The 24,940-nt window shown below is 50.9% G+C and overlaps 1 protein-coding gene across 5 annotated transcripts in view; it reads right to left on the bottom strand.

The window, feature by feature from the left end:
* TTC7B (tetratricopeptide repeat domain 7B) overlaps positions 1-24,940 on the bottom strand; it is a 294,097-nt gene that overhangs the window by 21,841 nt on the left and 247,316 nt on the right. For all 5 annotated transcript variants that reach the window (XM_037832063.1, XM_037832064.1, XM_037832065.1 and 2 more), the window contains 2 exons: positions 24,657-24,797; positions 10,199-10,401 (listed from right to left, as the gene is read on the bottom strand). In XM_037832063.1, the coding sequence (XP_037687991.1) occupies positions 10,199-10,401; positions 24,657-24,797 (344 nt within the window). The remainder of the gene's footprint in view (positions 1-10,198; positions 10,402-24,656; positions 24,798-24,940) is intronic.

Here is a 24,940-nt window from a genome sequence, read left to right as displayed (position 1 = left end):
GGAAACCACAAGTGGTTGGGCCCACGAAAGGCACAGCCTGATTCTCTAAAAGTTATCATCTTGGTTTCTGGTTTGGAACTCAGTCTCTCATGAGTGTGGTTAGTATGAGTTGTTTCTCAGAGGATGATCTTCTCTGACTAAAGAAAGAAAACTGAAGAGCCAGGCCTTTGAGGCCTGGGAAGCTGGCAGACAACTGCCACCTGGGCACACCTGGCCACCAGCACCTGCCTGCCCCACCTCTCTCAGCTGTAATTTGTCCATGTGGAGAGACAGTATGCACCCAGAGGGCACCGGGGCCTCGGTGGGGTAGCTCTGCAGAGTCCAGCAGGGCCATCCCGCACAGTGCCGCAGCAGCCTCTAGACCGAGGACAGTGATTACGATATACCCCAAATCAGGTACAGGTCTGACAAGGAAGGATGTGCGTGAGGACAATGGACAGGGTCTGGACTTGGGAGGGGCTGCTCCTGCTGCCTTCGCCCATTCCCGGCCCCTGGAGCAGGTGCTACAGGTCTGCCTGGGACCTGATGAGAACACCCTCCATCTCCCCGCCCTGGAAAGTTCCATTAAAAGCCCTGACCAAGCCTCCATGGCCTCATGTGAAATCATGTGGCAGCACCCTTTTGTCCTGTCTCAAAGTAACTTCCTGCACTTATGGTTGGGAGGAACTGGGCCAAGGCTGAACCAACAAATGCCCCAAAGTCCTCTGCACAGAGAAAGCTAACCTGACTCTTTAAAAACAGTATGTTCCCAGGACACTGGCTCAAAATCTGTCCAGGGAAAGGACACCCAATCTGTAGAAGGGGATACTTGCTGAGTTTGCTCATAGTCGTCTTCCATCTGTCCCTCCTCCCTTTCCCGTCCACCTGTCCTGTCCCCTCCCACCCCGCACCCCCGGGTCTGTGCAGGCTACTGTGCTGCCTCAGACATGGCACCTTCCCTCAAGAAGCTTCTAGCCCAGAAGCAGACAGATCCGTGAACAAAGAAGCCCACATTGGTTCAACAAGTGCTTCAGAAGAGGGAAGTCTAGGAGCTGAGGCCCCTGTGGGGGGTGGGTGGCGTCAAGGAAGGCTTCGCGGAGGCAGTGACATCTGAGCTGGGCTCCACGACGGGCTGCGCCCTTCCTGCCGCCCGGGCCTCCCTCTGATGCCTCCAGGTCGGGGACCCACTCCCACCCTGGTCCTCCGCAGCAGCCCTGGTCCGGCCCAGAGACGAAGTGTAACAGCCAGAGGCCCAGGCCGGCCTCCCCAGTGAGACCAGAGGAGGTGCCCTCTGCCTCTCTCAGAGAACAAGTCCTGCCGGCCAGGGCCCCCCTGCCCCTCTTCCTCTCCACTTCAGCAGCCGGGCCCAGGCTCAGCAGCCAGCCTGCTGGAAGCAGAGGCCATGCTCTGGCCAGCCTTGGGCCATGGCAGAGAGATGAATGTCTACGTACATATGCTTGCATATTTAATAAACTTTTTATTTTGAAATAATTTCAAGCTTACAGGACAGTTGTATTTGTAATAATACAAAACCCATACAGAGAACTAACATACCCCCAGCACAGATACCCAGATCCACCAACTTTTAATATTTTGCCACATTTTCCATTTCCTTCCTTCCTTCCTTCCTTCTTCCCTCTCTCCCTCCCTCCCTTCCATTGTCTATCTATCATATATCCATCCCTTCCTCTATTTTCTAAACATTTGAGAATAAGTTGTATATATAATGCTTCTTGAACACTTAATGTTTCCATGTACTTTACCTAAAAGAACAAGGATACTCACTTATGTAACCACTTAAGTACCATTATCAAGTTTAAGAAATTTAACATTGCTATAAAGCTTACAACATTGCTATAAAGCTTACAGTCTATATTCCAATTTTCTCATATGTCCCAATAATGTCCTTTTGGGCATTTTTTCCTCCATTATTAGATTCAGTATGAAATTATGTATTGATTCGAACTGCTACTGTCCCTTTAATCTATCTTTTTTTTTTTAAATTGTAGACACACATATACAACATGAACTGTCCCATCCCAACCACTTGCAAGAATACAGTCTTTTGGGAGAAAATATTGCCTTGTTGATACCTTGATTTTGAACTTCTCCTAGTCTCAAAACCATAAGTCAATAAATTCCTGTACTTTAAGCCAGCCACTGCATGGTGTCCAGTTTAGCAGCCAGGAAATCAAAACAGTCATCAGGACTGAACATCCTTAAATTCTCCTCAATCCCGCACCATCCCTGGCCACTCTCCACCCAAATATGAACAGACTGTCTCTAAAAATGATATTAACAGTGGCATTTACTGAGACCTTACTATGTGCAAGGACAGCGTTAGGACATAGTTTTGCAGAGGAGGGTACTGTGGCTTGGGGAGGGCACGCACCCATGACATGCTGGCCCGTATGGGATGGGGGCACTCTGTCCTTCTTCCTTGGCCTCTATGCCTGCAGGACACAGAGGCCCAACAGGGACAGGACGTGGGGTCAAAGCCTGTGGGTTTTATGTGATGGCGTGCTGCCTTTCTTTTATTCTTACAGTGCTTTGCCCCAAGTGACCCTGGTGCCCCCGATTCCACATTTACAGCCTGGGAGAAGCCTTTATTTGGTGCTGCAGAGTATTTCCCACCAGCCAGGTTCCAGTCTCAAATTCAGGGAGGCAGAAAGCATCCCTCCCCTCCATCCACCCACTCATCTACACGCTCGCAGACAAGATCAGAGGGATGTGCTTGCAATGAGGGCTGAGAAAGCACTGGGAGGAGATTTCTGCAAAGATTCTAAAGGCCCTCAGAATCCTGTAGCAGAACTAAAAAAACAAAACAAAACCATTCAGATAAGGACAGGGGTGGGAGCTGGTTGGGCACGGAGACCACCTATCCAAGCCAACTGTACCCCTCTGGGCAGGCGACTTCAGCAGCCGCGGGCTTGGCTTCCCACCTGCACAATGGGGTGACGGCAGAGCCCCGCTGGCAGGGTTTGCCACGGGAAGCGGGTGAGAAACGGGTGAGCCAGAGAAGGGGTGCTGAGCACAGCCCAGCAGGGGGTGAGCGCTCAGGAGCCCCGAGCCCTTGGGGCTGGAGGCTGCTGTTGTCACACACAGAGGCGAACCCCTGAGTGGGTGCGAAGCCACACATCGGCCTGCAAGTGTCCCGACCCTGTGACAGCTACCTCTGAATGGCCTACCTACTGGCGAGAGAGAAAGAAGGCAGAGAAGAAAGGATGGCCTTCAGTGAAAGTCCACCCAGGCTGCTCAGCCAAGCACCGCAGGACAGTGAAGATTTTGCTCAAAAGACAAACAGGTCATGGGCTGTTTTTTTCTTTCCCTTCTTCTTTCTCACTGTCTTTTGGGTTCATCCAACTGACCACTTCCAGGCTCCACCTCCTTTGTCTCTGCCCCTGGTCTAGGCCCCCCATGGCTGGGTTTCTGCTCTTCCACCCTCCAAGCCAAGCTGTGGGCCCATTTCAGAGACGTGGCCGCCCCAGGACAGCAGAGGAGCACGCGGGAACGTCCACGTCCAGCTCCTCAGGGCCGGGCCAGGCCACCGCCTCCACCGATGCTTCCAGACAGGGCCAGGCTCTGCCAATGCTTGGCTGCGCATCTCAGGCTGGGAAAAAACCACTTCCAGAGACCAATTTCAGATTCTAGATGAGTCCAATCTCCAGGCAACTTAGTTTTCAACTGGCAGTAATGATTGGAACAGAATCTACAAAAAGATAAATACTCTCAAACGACTACACTAACATGCAATTTTAGTACCTTCTTGGCTTGGTTTGGCTCTTAGCTTACAAATGTGACCTGGGATAGGTCACAAAGAACAGTTCTCCCTGCCAGTAAAAAAGAAATTCTCCATCTCACCGCATATTGCGAGAACAAACTCATCAGATGAGGCACATGAGGTTTTAAATTTCTCAGTCGAGAGAAAAGTTATATTCATGCCAAGTACTAATAATTCTTGAGAAGGCCTAAAGGTATAAAAGGAGCTAAAACGCACAGTATGTACCATTAAAGAAAGGGAGAGAAGATGGAAAAAAGAGCAAAGAGCTAAACACCCAATAGAAATGGACTAATTCCCTGTCTTTACTGTTATTTGGAAACCCAGAGCAGTTAGTAAATATATTAGAGACATGAAGGCCTGTACGCTTTTCAAAGAGTACTATCAGCAAGCATATTGCTGCAAAGGAAGGATATCTAAATATTTTTTAAGCCTTTCTTCAAGGAAAAAAAATGTTCTCCTTAACTTTAAAAATATTTTTAAACTTCTGAAAGAAAATAAAATACAATTAATAGATGAAGCCTTCTCACTAGTCGATCAGAGAGTTTTGTTTCCTGCCAATCATTCTTTCTATGTACAGAAGGAAAACTGATACTTTGAATGAAAGGGATCCATTTCTGAAAATCAGCATTTGAAAGGGGGAAGGGTATTCTCAGTTCTATTTCATTGGCTTAAGTGTGCCTAGGTCTCATCCGGAGTAACAGAGGGATCAAAGGCATTCTCTTCAAGACCTATTTCTCCAAGGGGAAAACTGGAGATGCACCGAGGAGTAACCCTGCCCTGCCCACAGCCCCGAGCCCCACTCCAGGGCTGATGGGCAAAGCCCACAGACACACAGATGCAGGCTGCCCGTCCTGGAGCCACCCAGAACAGCTCATCCTCTTCACGCTGTGTCTCTCCTTCCACAGGACCACAAAGCAGAAAACACTGTGCTAACTAATGATGTATCAAACACAAGCAATTGTGCTCAAATCTCATTAAACAGATGGACACTTGAAAAGACGGGAGAGAGAGAGAAAACCACCGAAGTTTCATAATTCAGCAGTGCAAGCTGCCCCAGGCAAGCCGGAGCTCATCTCTTTCCCTCAACTCCACCCCTCTCTGCCATACTTCTAGCTCATCATGCATAGCAGGATGAAGTGTTTTCCCACAGAAAACAGGTGTGCAAGCTTGAAGACAGTTTAAAGAAAACTCTGGCATCAGACCCGTCTTTGAACATCAGATGAGCCCTTCTCAGAGTCGCCTTGCAGTCAGCCTTATTTTCAAGAATACTTCTGCATCAATTTTTAGAACTGTTAAAACAACTTAAAATGGAGTAACAATACACAAGGCATCACACGGCACTGCACGGTTTGATGTCTTCCTTGGATTGTGCCTCCGGGTATTTCTAGATAAAATGCATTTTCAAACAGCCTGCTGATCTCCCGGCCAGTCTCTGCTACCCAAGTTCTCCTTTGGCCTGGACCTGCAACAACATTTCTAAGGTTTCTACACATTGATGTCACTCCAGATTCTGATGTTTCAAAAAACCTAAGATCATGGAGAAAGCCCACAAACACAGCCAGGGCACGAAACCTTGAGCTCAAAGCCATCTTGATAGAACTAAGGGGATTTTTCACGTCTTCCAATCAGCACTAGACAAACACCCTCTGGGCCCACCATGCCCAAACCAGAAAGCCTATTCTATTACTGGATTGACCCCCTTATGGTAACCAGAAACACGTTTTCCCACTGAGCAGTAACCCCCTTCCAACCTCAGCTGCGTCCTGTCAACACCAGACCCTCCCATCCTGATGACTTCTCCAGATGAGCAGCAGACAGGTTAGCCTGGGGCAACTCGTCACTTCCAACCCCGTCTCTTCCCATGTCCCCTCTCTTTGGGGAGCTCCACCAATGGCCTTTTGTCACTACTTCCTCTGGGGGAGGGTGCGTTACCACCTCCTGGACCTTCTAGCTACCCTCCTTTGAATGACGGATGGGCTTTCTGTCCCTTTCCCGTCCCCAACCTTGTCTTGAGAACTTCAACATTGACAGAGATGGCCCCTTGGTACTTTTAATCTACATTCTCTCATCTCTCAATGTCAGCTCCGAGATCTGTCTCTGTGGGAACAGACTCCCTTTAGGTGAAAGCCTATCCCTGGCTTCACTTTGACAGCTCAGTTCTCCTCCTTCCCTGCTGTGGGAGTGGGGGTGGGAGTGGGAGTGGGGGTGGGAGTGGGGCCTCTGACCACCAGTGCCTTCACTGCCCAGTTCCCATGTTCTCGAGGCAAAGTCCCCTACAAAGCTGCAGTACAGCCTCGGGCACTGCTGCTTCCCTCTCCCCGAGCCCTGACTGACCCCACCATCTGTTTCTGCAACCTGTCAAGCGGAAGCACCTGCTACGATCCCCTCATATAAATTTATTTCTCAGCAATCCTTCTCTTCTTCTAGTCTTATCAACTCCCTTTCATAAACCTTCTTGGCTGTCCTCCACCTTTATCTCTTTTCGGGAAGCTCTTGTTCCTTTCTTACCCTCACTGTCCTCGAAAGCCCAGACTGACGTTATCAGAGGGCAAGCAGATGCCCGTTTGCAGAACCTGTCCCTATGCTGGTAATTTTGGCCTCGGCTCCTCTGAGCCTCTTACCTGCCCTTGTCGTTCCTCTGCCCCCTTGGTTCACTGTGAACTCATTTCCCTCCTCTCCCCACTACTCCAGGACATAGAAAACAGCTGCTCTAGGTTTCATTAATTCATTTTGGGTACTGTGCGCTCAAGGCTTTCTAATGTAGCATGCAAATGTATGTAAATTTATATACACTTATGCAAAACTAATATGGAAATATGCCTTTGGATTTTCTGGAAAAAGTCTGATCACGCTATAGATTCCTCCCCTTGTCGACAACATTCCTTTGTTATTCTTCCTTGTCCCTTCAGCTCATTGCTTCCTCATATCTGCCCACACTCGGCTCTCTCTGCCTTCTTTGTCTTATGCTGACTTGCTCACACTAAACACTTTATTTCTCTTCTCCCTGATCCATGTATATGAATTTAAACACATAGATGAAGGCTAAAACTATTAGAAAATAGCCAATTTTCACTGGAATTTATATATCTCTTGCCAAGTCTGAACTTCTATTTACTTTAACAAATACTGTGTTCCCCATGTCATTATTGCTTTTTAAAAATGTTAACATGTCCACATTTCTGCTTTTAATCTAAGCCAGACAATCTGGCACATGCTGCCAATAACAATCCCTGGAAGTTAACAAATAACTGTCCTTCAGAGTTGAACGAGCACAACCTCCCGGCAGCTCTCCGTGGCCACCATCGGCCACTTGGTCTTGACCTGGAAGACACAGTGTGGGTTTCTCTCTTTCCAGAAAACCCCCTTTCCACTGTCCCTCCAGCTCCTCTCCCCATTTTAATTTTCCACAATCCACAATCTGTCTTGCAATCTGCTCCTTCCCTTGGGACCTCATGTGTTGGGTCTTTGGTGGTCTCTGGTGGCCGTGTTCATCAAACTCCTTCTAGTCTTGACCTTCTGATCCTCACCCTGGTCCTGGCCTATCCTGGCAGACCCCCTGGCCCACCTCCTTGCTCATAGGCTCCTCTCCCTGGTGCCTGTCTTCACCCATCTCTGATTCTGCCTCCCTTGGCCGTATGAGCAAGGATCCCCCGTCTCTTCCCTGGGACTCAGGCTGGACAAAAGACAGCTTCTGATCTCTCTGCTGACCCCTTCCTCTTGATTTGGGGGTTTGCAAACCAGTCTCTGAGGGTAGAGACAGAGGCAGCCTTTTGCGAATCAACAAGAGATTTCAGTTCTTGGGTTTAGCCTGTATCTGCGACTTACTCGTTCTAATAGTATCCCCATTTACAGCTGAGGAAACTGAGGCACAAAGAGGTTGGGTAACTTGCCCAAGGTTCCAAAGCCAGCGGGTGACAGAACTGGGGTTCTATTCTGGGCCGATCTGGCTCTAGAACCTTGTTGGCCTCTGTGGTGTGCCAAGGCCACCTTCCTCCCTTCCTCCATCTGAGGCCATGGAAGCACCGCTTTCCGGTGCAGCTCGGGGAGGGGAGGGGAAAAGTGACAGGCTGTGTTATCCTAGGACTGAAGAGCCTTGGGATTCCGGGGGCTGCCTCTGCCAGCAGTGCCGGCGGGGAGGCCGGCTGGGGGAACACAATCCAGGGTGCATTATTTATAAGCTTGCCAAGAAGAAACGTTCCAAGCTACCCCTTGGGCAGCACACTGATTGTGGTCATTAGGCAAAGTCTCTCATTGGAAGAATCTAAACTTCTCAAAAACATAGGTTTGCTGGCCTTAACTTGCCTCCAAACTGGATGCACTGAGGGGAGGCGTAAGAGTTGATTATTATTTTCTACCGGTAAGGCCTCCGAAGGCAGCCAACGTCTCTGAGCCTGAGAAGGCTAAGTCGCTGCAAATGGATCCAGCAGGCAAGGTCCCCACCAGACCCCGGGCCCTTGCTCACCCACCTCTCCCGTGCTGGACCCACTGCCTGCTCCTTTCAGAAAGGAAAGCATCTGGCATTTGTCAGAGAGCTCAGGTGTCTTGAAAAGCTGCAAAAGGTGAAACGTAAAACCTCCCCGGTGCGATTTTCCTATATGATCTTTTGTCTCATGTGTTCCCCTCGGGGATGAACAAGAACTACTTCTCTGAATAATTTATAGGCCCCTAGGTAGAAACACACTGCCTCTTTTTAATAAAAAGGCTGAGTACATGGCGTTGATTATACCCCTTCTGCAATGCTCTAGCAAAAGCACAGAGATCTGAAAAGCTCTTTACCAATTCATCTTATAATAGTGAGACAAAAATTAAAAGCCACGTAATATTTTTCATCAAACAGGCTAATGTTTGGATAATATGTAAAATTATTTATTACGTTATAATGAGCTACAAAACACTTCTAAAGGGAAGTTGAAAAAAAGTGGTTGCAATTATTATAGGGTTTGATGGATTTTTAAAGCTGAAGACGATTATCATCAGTTTTCCATCCAATGCCCACCCACTAGGTGCCAGGAACTATGCTAGGCTGGTCGGGTCAAACGCCTCATTTAGTCCTCACGCCACCCTTCCAGGGCGAGCAACAGTACAATCTGCAGAAATCCTGAGGCCCCTAGAGGGTCAGGGACAAGCCCAAGGTTTCCCAGGAGTAAGGATGAGGGTGGAGTTCGAGTCCAGATCTGAGGTGTAGATACATGCTCTTCCCATGGCGCCCTGTAACTAATTCCCTGTGCCTCGGCATTCTTCTGCTGAAGACAGTTAATTAGAACTCAGCCCCTTCTTCGGTTTGCAACATTCCTATGAGAAACGGCAAGATAATGAAGGCACTGGCATCCTTTGGAGAACATGTTACTTATTAGTTACAAAACCACATCCCCTTAGCACTGGACAGAAACCACAGACTATCCAGTTGAATTCCTTCATTTCACAGAAAGGAAACGAAAGTGCAGAGTGTGCGAGTAACACTGTTGGGAAAGAACTTTGTTCCCGGACTCCTCTTTATTCCACACCACACACCACTGTCTGATTACCGGTGCTGGGCTCCCAAGGGCCGCCGACATGGAGGACACCCAAGGTTTGTTACAAAGCTGTTCTTTCCCTGGTTCACTAAAGCGGTATGGCTTGTCACCGGATCCTTGTCAAGTTTCAGACTCTCACAGAAAGGTGACAGCAGGAGAGCCCTGTGAGGCAGCTGCACCCAGTACATGCTCTTAGAGGACGAGAACCCTCTGGAGGCGACCAGCCTGCTCGCTTGCCTAACTGAAACCCAAGAGAGTCGGGGCCAACTCCAGGACCAACCACGGAAGTCCACGGCAAGGAAGGGAGGGTGGGCAGCAGGGCAACCCCAGGCTTCCGGACTGAGCATCCCGGAGAGGGATGAGCCTTTCACAAGGAACACGTGCATTTCTGCAGAGCCACCAGACCCCCAGCAGTGTGGAAACTGGGGTGACTTACCTGTGTACCTGGCCGAGTGCTCCTCCCACCTCCCTGTGCACTAGGGCCCTCCCCTCCCCTCTGGATGGCTGCCCCTCACTATCTTCTGAGACAAGCCGGAGTCTCAGGTTCCCGCAAGGCAAGAGAGCCCCAGTTTGCAGAGTGTCCTATCTTTATACTGCCGTCTCCCCAGGGTGTAGCTAGCCCCGGAAGTGGCTGCTGTCAGCAGTTCTGAGACTGGGAGGACAATGACAGTGACCAGCTCCAAAGCCACAGGTGGCTTGAACTGCTGGCCAGGAGCCCACCAACTCAAACTCTTCCATGGCAGCTAACAGGACTGCCATGTAGGGTTGCTAGGGCCGCACACTGTCAACTCCTAGGGGCACCATCTGCCTAGACCACATTAGGAAAGGAGCCTGTTGGCTCTGTGCAATGTGACCGCCTGGCAAGCTCAGTGTACCTGGCCCTTGGACCCAAGAGTGGGGGCTCCAGGCCGGCTCTCAGACTCACCAGTCGCTGCATGCTCTTCACATGGGTGGGGCTGATGGATAAGGCCTCTTCATACCACCGCCGGGCCTCGTCGATGTTTCCGCGGAGCTCGGCAACCTGGCCACGCATGTACAGGACGTTGTGGGACATGGGGAAGAGGTTGGCAGCTTCTTGGGTACATGCTGTGGCTTCTGCAGGCTTCCCAATGCCAATGTAGACTTCAGCTGTGGGGGGGAGAACAGAAACCAGATGCTTTTCTTGTCTGCTGCCCTTCAGGGGCCCCATGAGCAGCTGTTACTCTGGCTGGGGACATTTACATTCCAACCAGAGGAGTTTGGTGGGCCCATCTGGAGAAGGCAGGGCCCAGAGCCAGCCAGCCCCACCCCGAGTGGAAACAGCTGCAGGCAGACTGCACCCACCATGACCCAGGGACTCAGGTCACTCGTGCTGTGGGGCCTTCCTGGGCCTTGCCTCTGACCTGAGAGGGCACCCACCTCAGTGACCACAGTGGACACCTCAGCCTCTGGGAGAGAGGCTGGACCCCCATCCTCTGCCATGACCACCACAGAAAAGGGGCCTGAATGAGCACAGGGACAACAAGCCTTCGGCGCACAGCCCCTCACAGGGCAAAAAGCACAATAGGGGCGGCAGACTGCTGGCTCACGTGCCTACAGGCCTGAAGGAACATGGCTGCCCGTTTAGACCCTGCCCTCCAACTGTAACATCAGCGCAAGCTGCCACTCTCAAACAAGCAGGGAAATGGCCTTTCTTCTCCTCTCGGACCTCAACTTTCTCACCGTGGTGTGGAGGGCCCAGAACGTTCTATAGCCCTGGCCCTCCCCGTCTGCCAAGAGTCCACCACGTGTTTCTAAGCACACGAGCTCTCAGATGGGCCACGCTCAGGCGTGCCGGTGGGAGCGCCTCACCCGGCCCCTACCTCTTCTCAGGGCCTTGTGCTGACCACGGCACCACCCCCTCCCGGTCAAGGCGGACTGCATCTCCCACCTCCTCTCTACAGCCACCACGGCCACCCTTGCTGAGGGACCCTAAGCCTCAGGCTGCCGCCCTCTCGGGGCCCCCGGCCCCTCACCCTCAGGTCAGCCCTGCCCCGTCAGCTCTGGCTTTGACCACTGGCCTCTACTCCTGGCAGTAAGAGATGTCTGTGCCCTATCTCCAAGTTCTGTATGTGTTCCTATAAATTATATCCGGAAACTATATTGTACTAATATGTCTAAGAGGATACAAAAATAGAAATGTTAAACGAATGCTGCAGAAATAAAAGTTTTATCATTTTCCCTGTGCACCTCAACGAGGTGAATCCCACTTTAGAAACTGCCAAGGCTCCGGCAAAGCCTCCCGCCTGGCTGCTGGCCTCCTGCCTTGCCCTGGCCAGTCTGTCTCACGGGGTCTGAAGGAGCAGGGTGGGTCTGTGCCACTGACCTTCCCAACCTGTGTCCCTGCTGCTTGCTAAGGCAGAGCTCTGGTCGGGCCATTCCACCTGCTAAAAAACACTGCTGCTTTATGGCCTTTGCATGTTCCCTGCTCCCTCTGCCCGGCGTGCAGCCGCTATGGGGCTCACCACCCCTACCTCCTGCAGGTCCTTCCCCAAAAGCCCCCCAGCAAGGCCTCCCGTGACCATCCTATTTAAAGCTGCTGCTTCCCCCAACCCACTTGGTCCTACCCGTTTCCTTCCTGTGCTTTAGTTTTCTCCCTAATGCTACCAAACAAAAGGTTTATTTTACTTATTTATCTTACAATTATTGTTTTGTCTCCCCCAATAGAATGTCCGGTATAAGCTGCATGAGGGCAGGGGCTGTGTCAGGGTTCCTCACTGCTGTGTCCCCGACAACTTGAAAAGTGCCTGGCATGCAGGTGGAGCTCAGCAAACAGCTGTTAAATGAATGAATGAATGAATGAATGAACGACTAAGCGAAACAATAGCAACAGCTGAGGCTCATTAAACATGAGTTTTGTACTAGGAATTGCTTCCATGTCTGATTTTAACTGCACAGTGATCTACTGGGGTAGGTATGTTTCTTATAGGTACAGAGGAGGAAACTGAGGCACAGAGAGGCTAAGCAACTTGCCCAAGGTCCCAGGGCAAGTCAGAGGCAGAGCCAGGATCTGAGGGCAGCCAGTCTGGCTTGGAGCTTGTGCTCTTGTCCCGTGGAGAGGCTGGTGTCTCCTCTGCCCCCAAATCCCACCCAGGTCCCTGTGCCTGGCATTTGGAGCCCTCTGTGCCCAGCTCCTCCGACCTTACTAGCCTGTGTTCCTGCTGCTCCACTGCACTGCCCTGGACGTGGCCATATAAAGCTACCTTTCCTATACACACTGTGGGCACCCCCCTTTTCACACCGTGCTTTGTCCTGTTGCCCCTGCCTGTCCATCATCCCCAGCTTCCTTCAGGGCCTCGCTCAATTGCCACCATCCCTGGGAAGCCACCTCTGATCTCACCCGTCCCCTCAGCTGCAAGGGGACCCCATCCTCCAGGCTTCTCTGAGGCCTGTATCATCAGACATAATTTGGTGGCAGGTCTTTGCTCCCCACGGGCAGGCCCTGCTGCAGCCCAATCTTTCACCCCCAGTTCACCCAGCGACTTGACAATGGCAGGGGCATGTCCCATGCTAGGGGTCAGCCTGGACACTGCCGATGTGTCCACCTCAGCCAGCCTGCTTGGCTCATCTCCTCAAGCACCTTCACGTCTTTGGTCCCTGGTGACCATAGGCCAACAGAGAGAGCCCTGGGAAAAGCAGGCCTCGCCAGCTTCTGTCTGTCCTTCTGTCAGTTAGCCTCCTCTTCAACAGGGAGCACCAAGAGACCTGCTGGCCAAGGAGCTCTGCTGGAGGAGAGTGTGAGTGACTTGCAGACAATCCTGACATGGCCTGCCGGGCCCTCGAGGTGGCCAGGCCAGCACTGTGCCGGCCCCGTGTCCTCAGGACACTGCCTCAGGAGGGACCTGCTGCCCACCTGCTCAGCAGAGGCCAGGAACAGAGGCCACATCCACCTGCCCCTCCTGGGAGATAAGCGCTCGCCTCACAACTGGCCAGGGCTGTCTGATGTGTTTCATTAGCACAATTCTCTCGAAGCGCTTGCCAGAAGGAGCTGAGTGTGTGCCCGCTGTGGTTTCGGGTTACCTGAGCGTGGCGACTCCTCGGGAGAGCTGTACAGAATGTTCCTCCCACTGTACACCTGCCTTCTGACTTGCTTCCATTGCACGGGTAATTTTATATAAATTCCCAAGATGCTCAGGGCCGGGAGCTGTCTGTGGGTTGGCAGGAACCCCAAGCCTCTGCCATCTAGATCCCAGTGAAAAGAAGGCCAGCCGGGGGGATGGGGCCAGAACGCCCAGGGGAGAACAAGCCTCACCCACCGCCACACGGTGTCCGTGCCTTGACTCTGCCATGAGCCCTGTGCTGTAAGGGTCCTCCATGAGCCCAAGTACCTTATCACTGCATCTTCTTGAGACAGGTCTGCTGCTATGGCTCCCTTCACATGATGAGGAAATGGAAGACACAGACTCTGAGCTAAGCCATCATCATTAAGGGGCGAGAAAGAATCCTAGCCTCCAGAGGACTTTCCTCAGCGCCAGGGATGTTGTAGGGAGAAAACTATGGCACTGATAAGGACTGCGCTCCTGAGGACAGAGGTGGCAGACAAATGCATGGCCCAGGGCTGCCTGAAAATCCCCTGGGGGAATGGAACATAGGGTACAATATACTGCAGGGATTTGCAAACCATTTCCCCCAAAGCAGCCTCTTTTTTTCCAGAGATCTTACTCTGACATAGAAAGACTCTAAGAGTGGGCCACTTGGCCTCTTGGTTTGTCTCTCTCCCACTACCTCCGAGGCACTGCTGGGGAATCCCAGGGCTCTAGGGTACCCACTTTGTGAGCCACAGCAAAATGGGAACAACCAGAGGACTTGGTTCCTGCCCTTGGGCCTTGTGTGTGACCTTGGGCAAGTCAGTCAACCTCTCTGGGCTGGCTTGCCTGCCACCGGGGGCCTGATCCTGGGCCCCATCTCTCCTAGGGCAGTGGTCAGGGTTCTCAGGATGGTGGCAGCCTGGAGCCCACAGCGAGTGGAAGATGGAGAGGGGAACGCTTTGTCAGGCCTCACCCCACTACAAGAGGTTCAGAGAGGCAGTGTCTGGTCCAAGCCTCCAGCCCTTAGTGGTGAGTCAGTGTATTTGGTGGGTTCAGGTCTCAGGGCTCTGGTTCAGCCTTCAGGATAACAACTTAGCACAGTCATCCCCCCTTTAAGAGGATGACATCTTAATGGGGCACAAAATCTTAGGCTCAGGAGTGAGGCTTTAGTGGTAGGGCATCAATCAATCAACTAGCTTGGGTCAGGTTTGGAGGAGGAAGAGGAAGGGATTACTGAAGATTCCCTGCATCCCTGAAGTCAGTCCAGAGGGCAGCCTTCTCTGCTCAGGCATGCGGCTGACCTCTGGAAAACACCGTGGCCACATCGGTATTTACCAGGAGCTTCCGCTGCTTGGGAAGCCTTCCCTCCTTGGAGTTCACAGCTCCAAAAAGGACCAGAAAAGGGTTTCACAAGTGTCCATCCCTGACTCCTGGCAGGGTCAGCAGCTTTATCACATCATCTTTGCTTCTTGTTATGCCCACCTGCCACTGTCCCACACCAGGCCTCTGTCCCTCACCCTCCTCCTGGTATGATCTGACTGGGGAGTGTGGGAGGAGGACTGGGCCCCTTGGGGATCTCCTGCCCACACTGTCCTGGACCAGGCTCTGCCCCTGCAGTGGGGAGACCAGCAATCGGAGCTGGGTCAGTTCACTTCAGCTCAGATGCATCAGAGAGCCCAACTGTGGCCGGAGGACAAGCCACGTTCTCCAATTCAGCCTTCCTAGCAACAAAGCTGAGACACGGATCTCCGTCTGCCTCCTTTGTCTATTTCCTAATTGGTTCAGAGCTCAGGAGGAGAAGGGGGGTGTGCTGGTTTGTATATATTATGCAGAAAAAGCCATATTCTTTAATGCATTCTTGTGGGGCAGAAGTATTAGTGTGGATTGGGTTGGAACCTATTGGTTCAGTGTCCATGGAGATGTGACCCACCCAACTGTAGGTGATAACTTTGATTGGATAATTTCCATGGAGGCGTGGCCCCGCCCAATCAGCGTGGGCCTTGATTAGTTTACTAGAGCACTATATAAGCTCAGACAGAAGGAGCTCATAGCGAGCTGGAGCTGAGACAGACATTTTGAAGACGGCCATTGGAAGCTGATGCAGACATTTTGGAGAACACCATTTTGAAATGCAACCTAGGAGCAGCCACGTGCCTTCCCAGCTAACAGAGGTTTTCTGGATGCCAAAGGCCTTTTTCCAGTGAAGGTACCCTTTGTTGATGGACACTTTATGGCCTTAAGACTGTAACTGTGTAACCAAATAAACCCACTTTTATAAAAGTCAATCCATTTCTGTTGTTTGCATTCCGGCAGCATTAGCAAACTAGAACAAGGGGTATTAACTATACTTCCCTAAAGCTTCCCAAATATGATCAGCATTGCTTTTTCCCACGGAACCATGAGCAACCCCCAGCTGCAGTCATCGCTGTCTCCCTTAGCACAGGACCTAGCACACAGTAGGGCCTCAAGAGGAGTGTGAGGATAAACGGATGCCGAAGGGCCATCACTGCTGTGGCTCGGGTCAATAAAGAAAGCCAAAGGCCAGAGAATGAAAATGAGATTTCCCTCTCCCTTCACCGACAGCTAAATTCAATTTAAAAAGCAAACAAAGGGCCTGTGAGCTTATTAAGAGATGTAAGAACTTGAGTCAAAGGAGCAGCAACATGTAGCCCATCAGCTCCCAACAAGAAGACGCTTCCGTGCAATGGCTGTGCCCCGGCTGCAGGGCGGGTCAGCTCTGAAAGGCCACTTTCTAAAGCGGTTATGGGGACACATGTTCTGCCCTGGCTGCTGGTAGTCGGACAGCCTCTCACGAAAAGCAAAGTGCCACTCAGGGTCCTGGACAGTTTCTACCTCATTCTCAGAGGACAGACTAAGCTCTGACTGCCCTCTCTGGAGTCCCTTGGTTTTACCTTGTCATCCAGGTTACTACGAAAAATGTTGGAAATGAAATCTTCCCCTTTGCTTGCAAATCTTCAGTGTATCCCTGTTGCAAACAGAATGTAACCCACGTTTTTGTTTCGCATTCAAAACCAGGGCCCTGCTACCTTTCCAACTCCCCCCTCCCTTGCTATGTTCAATGCACAGGTGCTCTGCAAGGGCTCACCTCCACCTGGCTGTTTGGGTGGCTCCAAATGCCTTCCTTGAATTGCTAATGGGTCCAAGACCCGCCCTTTCTCACTCGAGGCCCCCCTGTAACCCTTCAGCCCCTGGGTAAATCTTCTCTCGTGCTCCCATTCTCCCACCACCCTCTGTGCGCTCCGAGAAGACCCTCACTCTGATCTGCCTTGAATTGCAGTGACCTGAGTGTGCCATCTTCCCCACCGGATGCAACGCTCCTGGAGGGCAGGGATCAAGTCCTGTCCATCTCAGCTTTGCATCATGTCCCTCACTTTGCCTTTTTGGAATAGTTTGGATCCAAACTAAAGATGTGACCTGAAAAGGGCTGAGCCGTGCTGCTAAGGACTGAGGACGTCCTTCACAAGGTAAACTGGAATTCCTGATTGGGGGACCTGGTTCGGGCTGCACTCGGAATTCCTCACTCATTCATTCATCTAACACTTGTCGAGCACCTGCTTCGAGGCAGCCGCAGGTTGAGAACTAGGCCCCCGATGTGCCTGCCTGGTGCTCAGGGTTGTAAGGCTGTGCACTGTGCAAAGGCTCCCATTCAACAGGGCTGGGGCCTGGCCTGGACCCCATTGCCACTGTGTGCTGGCTGAGGCCAGTGTCTGCCCCGAGGAATGCCAGGAGGTCTTTTTCTTCTCTCAAAGGTGCCACTGGCTACGCAGAGCAGACCCCCTTTTGAAACTCACTCAAGGGTGCTGAATATATCAGAAGCGCCCCGAGAATTGCACCTAGTTTGGGAAATTGGAAACAGTCACTGTCAGATATTCTATTCCACCTGAGGTCTGGAAGAGAAGGATGGAGGGAAAATGACTCCTGTGGTATCAGGTATTTTCCAACCTTGCAGGGCAGGCCTTCAGCAAGTAGCAGGGGTGGGCCCTCTCAAAACCCCATCCTCTACCCCAAACCCTGCTTCGCTAAGGAGAGGTCCTCGTGATTAGCAACAAGCCTTGGCAATTTGGTCCAGGGAAAGCCCTGCCCATGGAGGGTGGAGGAGGCCCCCAGGGAGAATGTGGGGTGTCTGCCAGGGGTGTGAGGTGCTCCCCAAGCACACCCTCCATGTTTTCATGAATTTGCTCTTTCACATAAAAATCAGCACGAGGGCCAAAGGTGTCACCTCTCCAAATCATCAAGGCCTAGGGGAGGACCCCATCCTTGTCGGCTCTCACTGGCACTGTCCTTTACTCTTTGTTTGGGGACAGTCAGGAGGTGAAAGGAGCAGTGACTGTGTTTTTGTGCATCGTACCCTTGGCTTCTCTGAGCCAGGCTCTGGGCTGGGCTTTCCAGTCTCCAAGATGAATGCGGCCCAGGGCTCAGCCTAACTGAGGGCCTGGCCACATTCCTGTGCCAGGGCCATGGCTGCATGAGTGATCCCTCTCCCAGGGGCTTGGTGGGGAGAGCAAGACCAGCTGCTCGTCCCCTAGCCGCTTTAAGATATACATTATCCCTTCCAGGCTTTGGCTCCACTCTTCTGACTCCTTGATCCTTCCCCAGTGTTCCCCACCTCCTTGGCTGACCTTGATTCATCCTTCAGAGAACATGGAAGCCAGAAGAGCAGACCTTGGGCCTCTTCTTGCCTCCAAACTGACAAGCCCACTTGTGCCCTCCGCACCCCCTGACCCTGTGTCCCTTCTGCTCAGACCGAGGGCCAGTTCCTCTGTTTGTGCTCTGCACCCCATCACTCTCTTGCCTTCTCAGGGAATCTAGACCTTCACACATAACTGTTCCCTCCTGCATCGCAAGGCAAGGTCTCAATCTTTACTTGATTATTCCCATCAACCAACAGACGTGCTTCTCTATCAGCCATCTTTAAAAACTCCCTTCCTTGACCCCACATTCCCAGCTCCCCTCTCACTCCCCAACTCTGCTCCGTAGGAATTTTTCTTGCACGGCCCGTTCACGCTCTCTGTCCCCACTTCCTCCCTTGCCGTCTGCTCTGCAACCCATGCCAGCATGGTTTCCATCTCTATCCATCTTGTCACTGCCACCAACTTCCGTTCACCAAATCCAACAAATGCTTCAGTCTTCACCTTATCCAACCTCTCGGCAGCATTTCCTACCAGCAGCATCCTCTTTAAAAATGGTTATTTTAGTAGCTATTGAGTGCTTGCTGCCTGCTAAGCACCCTGTGTGCGTCATCTCATGAACTGTCATGCCTGTCCTCATTTGGCCGACGAGGACACCAGGGCTCAGAAGGGTTGGGAGCAACTTGCCCATCCGTGGGGTCTAGAGCCCATGTTCTTGATGGTCCATGCAGGCTCCTTCTTAACCCCCTTCAGCCGCCATGCCGTTGCTTCCTCTGATTTTCCATGACTTTGCTGACCACTCCCTATGGGTATCTTTGGCTTTTCCTCTTCTCCCCAAACTTTAAATGTGGGAGGGGCTCAGGCTTGGTCCTGGCCCTCTTCCTTTCACCATCTGCCTTTTCTTCCCAGGCTTTCTCATCATGCCCCTTGGCTTTAAATCCTAATTCCCAAATTTATATCTCCAGCTGAAATCTGAAATTTAGACTTTAGAATCCAGTCACCCATTTGACATCTTCACTGGCATGTCAGGCACCTGACACGTCTGTGTTCAAAACAGACTCTTGATCCTCTTCTTCCTGCCACCCGACGCATCAGTGCTCGTTCTGGCTTCCCCATCGGCTCCCTCAGCAGAGCTGCTCCCACCGCCCACCCACTTACTCAGGCCCAACACACAGGGGTCAGCCTGGCTTCTTCCTTTGCCCTCACCCCCTACATCCAATGCATCTGCAAATCCCATCAGTTCTACCTCGAAAATACCTCTCAAGTATCCACCGCTCTCCACCTCCACTGCTACCACCTTAGACCGGGCTCTCCTCTGTCACGTGGACCGATGCTCCCAACTGCCCTTTCTGCTTCCACTTTTGCTGCCTTCCATTCCAATCTCCACATTTGGCTGAATCCTTTTAAAACCTCAGTCTGACCCTTCTGCTCTCCTGCCTGAAGTCCTTTGGTAGCTTTTTGATGCTCTTAGGATACAGTTCAAATACCTGAACATGGCTACAGGGAGCTGCATAATCTGACACCACCCCCACACTGGCCACTTTCCAGCTGGCTCTTTAGGCTTCAAGCCCCAGAAGCCCTATGGCTTCTCTAATGCTGGGAGCTCAGGCTGCCCATGGGCCTTCTCATACTGTCTCCCGTGCCTCCGGCCATCGCCCATCACCATCGTAGCCTGACCGCTGCTAATCGCTCTTCAGATGTCTGCTCAAATGCACCTGGCCTCTCCGGCTCCCCTGAGCAGGGAAGGCCCTCTGCACCCAGTTCTCACAGGACTCTGCTCCTTCCTTGTTTTATTTCACGTCTGTAAACTCCATGAAAGTAGAGAATGTGTCTGGCTTCATCACCATTGCACTTGACCGTAGCTCCAATCGGGGCATGGAAGCTATGTTCAAACATACTGTGTTGAACAAATGAGTGGGTATGTATTGTGGGTTAGCGCTGGGGCTCTAGGGCCACATGGATTGGGTATGAATTCTCCACTCATTAGCCATGTCACCTCAGGCAAGTTACTTGGCAGGTGTGTCTCAGTTGCTTCATCTGTAAAATGGGGTGAATAGAGGAATTTATACCTCATAAGGGTATGAGATCTAAACCTGTACAGTTCTTGCGATACTGTTGGACACATACACAGTGCTCAATAAACGCTGGCCCACGTATGTTGTAGACCATTAGTCTAAACCCTCCAGGGCTGGAGAATGGGCAGGTTGGGCAGTGGCTGAGCTTGATGGTGCTGTGTGCAGGGTGGAGCACAGTCCCCAAGCACTGCATGCTCCCTCCTGCAGGTGCTCCCCGTGCACCCGCATACCACCTGTCTGGGAGCTATCTTCATCTCATCCTGGGGGTCGGTCCACAGAGGACCCTCAACCTTGCTGATGCAACCGCCCAGGGTTGGGAGGAGACTGGTGGAGGGTGGAGGTCCAAGGGGACAGGCCCGGCCGGCCCCAGGGTATTTGTGAGAGTCTCACAGCTTTAAGTTCCCAGTAGAAATCAGAAAATCTGATCTGGCACATCTAAGAATAGCCGCTGGTTTTGACTGTGAGAGGTGCCAAAGTGAAAGCTATAATTATTAGTAAGTAACAAGCAGAAATTAACCACCTACTGCAGTCATTTTTAGCTGCCATCCCAATGTGGAAATTGAAAGATGGGCACCAAAAAGGTCTGGGAAAGGCTGTGGCTCACCCTCAATTCTTGTGAATGTATGAATTTCTAAGGGTCAACAATCAGATTTGCATCCTAAAGAAGTTGTCTGGTTCCAGGGAGATAAATTTTGAGGTGAAATAAATGTTGAATGCTGTAATTCAGCACTCCTGACTCCTGTCCTACAAGACCACAAAGACCTTACTTCTGTCTAGCTGGGTATCCCCATACTGCAAAATGGAGAAAGTTACCCGCTTCTGATCTGCTTTATAAGATGGTATATATATATAAATGGCACTGGAAGATACTTGGAACTTTTGGGAAAAGATATAAAAACGGCTAGGTGCTTTCTAAGCATCACGTGAATTCTAGATGCCATAAAGAAAGATCATTAAATGTATTTCTTTAAAAAAAGCTGTTTAGAAAAAAAAAGTAGAAAACAAAAACAAAATAATAGATTGGGGAAATATTTACAGCACATATCGCAGACCCAAGGAAAATTTCTTTGATCTATAATAAATTCCTACAAATCAAAAAGAAAAGTTCAGTGTCTAAGAAGATAAATGGGCAAAATACATGAAGAGACAAAGCAAATACCACTTTCACCTATCAGATTAGCAAAGATCTAGAAGCCTGATAATTCACTGTGTTGGTAAGAATGTGAGAAAATGGACATTCACACATTGATGACTGAAATATAAACTGCTGTAATTGTATAGAAGGCAATGTGGCAAAATTTATCAAAATTAAAAAGTACACACACTTTGATCCACCTATTCTACTTTTAGGAGTTATCTTTCAGATACAAAACAATATACATAAGGATATTTATTGAAGCATTGTCTGTAATCGCAAATACTAAAGATGATCTTAACGTTAATCAGCAGAGCACTGGTTGGACTGTGATAATCCATACCATGGATTAGTATTTCACAGCTGTTAAAGTACGAGTCAGCCCCATAGGTCCCAGTATGCAAAGGTCTCCAGGTCCCCTTGTTACGGGGCGGCGGGGACAAGAACAGGACAGTGTGGGTAGGTCTTTGGAAGGCACCAGAACTGGTAACAGGGATTGCCTTTGGGTGAGGGCGACTGAGGCTTAGGGTAGGAGGGAACCTTTCCCTCTGTCTTCTAACTGTACCCCTGGCATATATTATTTATCCAAAAACTAACTTAAATAAAATTGTCACATAGACCCAAACAAACCAAGGAAGAAAATGCACTCAAGCCATGCCAGCTTGGTCACCAGGTGTCCTGGTGGAGGAGATTGAGAAGCTGGAGTTGGAAGGTGTCCAGGATGGGGGAAGGGAGGTGCTGAGGGCAGGGAGGGCCTAGGGGAACCCGCAAAAGAGGGACGCTTGGTGGCCAGGTATCTCGAGTCTTCTCTGGGTCGGTGCCCTCTGTAGGGCCTTTGGCCCATTCGCTCACAAAGCCGCTCACATGCCCTATTCATAAATGGACAGACAAGTGGTACAGAGACCCTCTCACACAGTAGGCTGGAAATCAGAGGTCTTCTCAGAGTGACCTTACCTGCCAGCCTCACATCTGGGGCTCCCTCCACCAGGGACTCCCATTGGTAGCTACCAGTACACTCAGCCCACAAGGGAAAACGACCAACAGAGAGACCCCTTCAACGCCACAGACACATGGCCTTGGGTGGTAGGCTTTGATCTCACTCATTTCTCCTAGAGCTTACAAAATTCATGAAAGCAGGCAGTTTTGCCAGAGCTGATGATGGACACAAGAAACAGATGTTACCTAGTTTCTATAAATTGTCAATAAATGTGGGCCACTTTTATTTTTCCCTCTCAGAGCGGAAGAGTTCAAGCCACACATGCCAAAGCCTGACAATCCAGTGGACGCTGTCTCTGTTTCTTCTTTCCTCTTTAAGGAGTATATGAATATATAATATGATTCTAAACCTTAACTCAAACAAAGGTAATACTTTGAAAGAGTCAACATGGCACAAACTCTAAACAGAGTCTAGTTTATTCCATTCATCCCTATCACATATGATGTTCATGTACACTTAAGCGCCTTAAGCATGAAGTGCTAATGCACATCCTCCCCATTCTATAAGGCAAAGGGTGGCATTTGTTTCCTATAGTTCAGTTCTACCAACTTGTAGAATGTTAAAAGCCACACCCGTTAACTACCAGTGAGCTTTATTCTGCTCTATAGGCTATGGCAATGAGAAATAGATCTAAATGATTATATACAAATTCAAGGATAGCTCCCAACTGAATCTTAGCCAAGTTCTTCAAGGTTCTATTAAGCAGCTACAAAATCTCCTCCCCAAGAGTCATGTCAGGTCATGCCAAGGGGAACAAAATCCCTGGATAATTGAGTGGTGGGGCAGCAAGCCACTGGGCAAAGCTCTCCTAGAACTTTGTGACCCTCAGCTCACTAACTTTTCCACGAAAGAAGAGAAGCAATGTCTGTGAGGTCATGAGAGCTAGTGTCAGTTAAGAAGGATTGCCTGCAGCCCCTCTTCCGGTCTTTTACACTTTGGCACTTCAAAACCTCACAGTTCAGGCCCAATTTTAAAGACAACTTGCCACACTAGTCCTGCAAGTTCAGCCAGTCTCACCTGGCTGGGATGTTAAACTGCACTCCTTCCCTTTCTGTGCTTTTGCAGCCACTGCTCATGAAAGTGACTGAAAAGGACAGGTGTCAGAATCCTCTCTGGGGACCGGGCTGTCCCATGAGAGAGCTGGGGAGGAAGGCGAGACTGCAGCACCCTTGCCCCCGGAGCCAGCTCACCGAGGGCCCAGTGAGGGGCCAAATTCTGGCGAACGTCTGCAACGGGGAAGAACAATCAGCACATTCATGAATCATCCCTCTTTTGTACTTCTGCTTGGAAGAATATAATTTGTTAATTTACGGTAGTTGTTATGGCTCAATTAAAGATGCCAACACAGAAAAGGCTGGCTGAGCCTGGCTCCGTGACATGCCAAACCCAGGTAAATCTAAACGCATTTTTACATGCTGAGGTCTACCAACAATTTCAAACAAGGGTGAACATCATACAATTAGACTTGGCAAAAAAAAGGAGTAAACAGAAGGACAATTGGTGGATAATAAGCACTTTCCTAGCCAAAATAGGCTTTCACCATTGCTCCTTGAGAGTTGAGCTGTGAAGGCCCAGCTGAGGTCTTGCAGATCAAGTGACAAAACTTGAGGAACAGAAGTTAACTTTTATATAGCTATGTAAATATGCCAGGAAATCAACAGCCATCCTTTGCTTAGAGGCTCTGCACAGTGGGATTCGTGTGCTAAAATGCCTACATCCGGATTTATCTTTGGCATTTCCAGCTATGCAGAAGTGTAGCTGAGCCAGATGACCGCCATGTGAAACCAGGCCAGGGGCAATCCCACCTGCTTCCTGCCTCCCTCTCTGTGGATGGCCAGCTGTGCTATCAGTGAGGGGGATGGGGATGCCAGCAGTGCTGCCCCTTCTCCGGCTCAGATAAAGATATTTGTGTCATTAATATACCCGTCCCCTCTCCCGGAGACTCCACGACTTTACTGCCAGGATGTGCCAGGCCCTGTGCCCATCAACCCCATGAAGCAGGTGCTATTATTAACCCACCTTACAGATGAGGAAACTGAGGCTGAGAGGTGAGGATGTTAACTCACGTCTACACAGCTGGTAAGCCGCAGAGCTGGGACTCCACGCCTAGTCTGTGGCCTTCCCCTTCTGAGTCTGGAATGCCACATCCACCGGCTATGCTGTCTTCCCAGAGGGCATCCCCAAAGAAAGTCTGGGGTGCAGCTTTCAGGACCCCACGGCAGCACAAACCCTGCACCCCACGCAGCAAGCTCCCAGGGCCCTCAATAGGCCGATTCAGCCAGGCTCTGGGTCTACCTCTGGGTGAGGGTGTCGAGGCGGGGAAGGGATGGGAGACACAGAGTAACTCATGGCTCCTGCAGAGAAGGAGTAATGCTTTGCAGCGTGACTACAAAGCTTCTACTTCTAAACAAACAATTTGTGGGTAGGGGTGGGGTTGGGGCAGAAGGGCCCACAGGAATGGCGGGGTGGGGGTGGTGGTACCTGCATGGAGCCAGATCTGTGCCAGCGTCATCCAGGGGTGCAGGGGGCCCTGCTTGGGGGCGCTGCTCTGCAGAGACGAGGCCACTTCCGATAGGGCCTGCTCCACCCTTGAGGCCGCTACCGACGTGGCGTGGATGGAGCCTGTGAGAGGTTTTCAAGACTGCGTCAGGGGTGCAAGGGCAGACCCAAATAACCAACAAGCCCTCTCACCGCTCCCCACACACGGGCACAAGTGCAGGACGAACACACACCCCTTGCCCACAATCCTCCTAAGTTGTGCTGTC

The sequence above is a fragment of the Choloepus didactylus genome, chromosome 4 (assembly GCF_015220235.1).
Source record: "Choloepus didactylus isolate mChoDid1 chromosome 4, mChoDid1.pri, whole genome shotgun sequence".
Taxonomy (NCBI): domain Eukaryota; kingdom Metazoa; phylum Chordata; class Mammalia; order Pilosa; family Megalonychidae; genus Choloepus; species Choloepus didactylus.
This window is presented reverse-complemented; position numbering and strand designations above follow the sequence as displayed.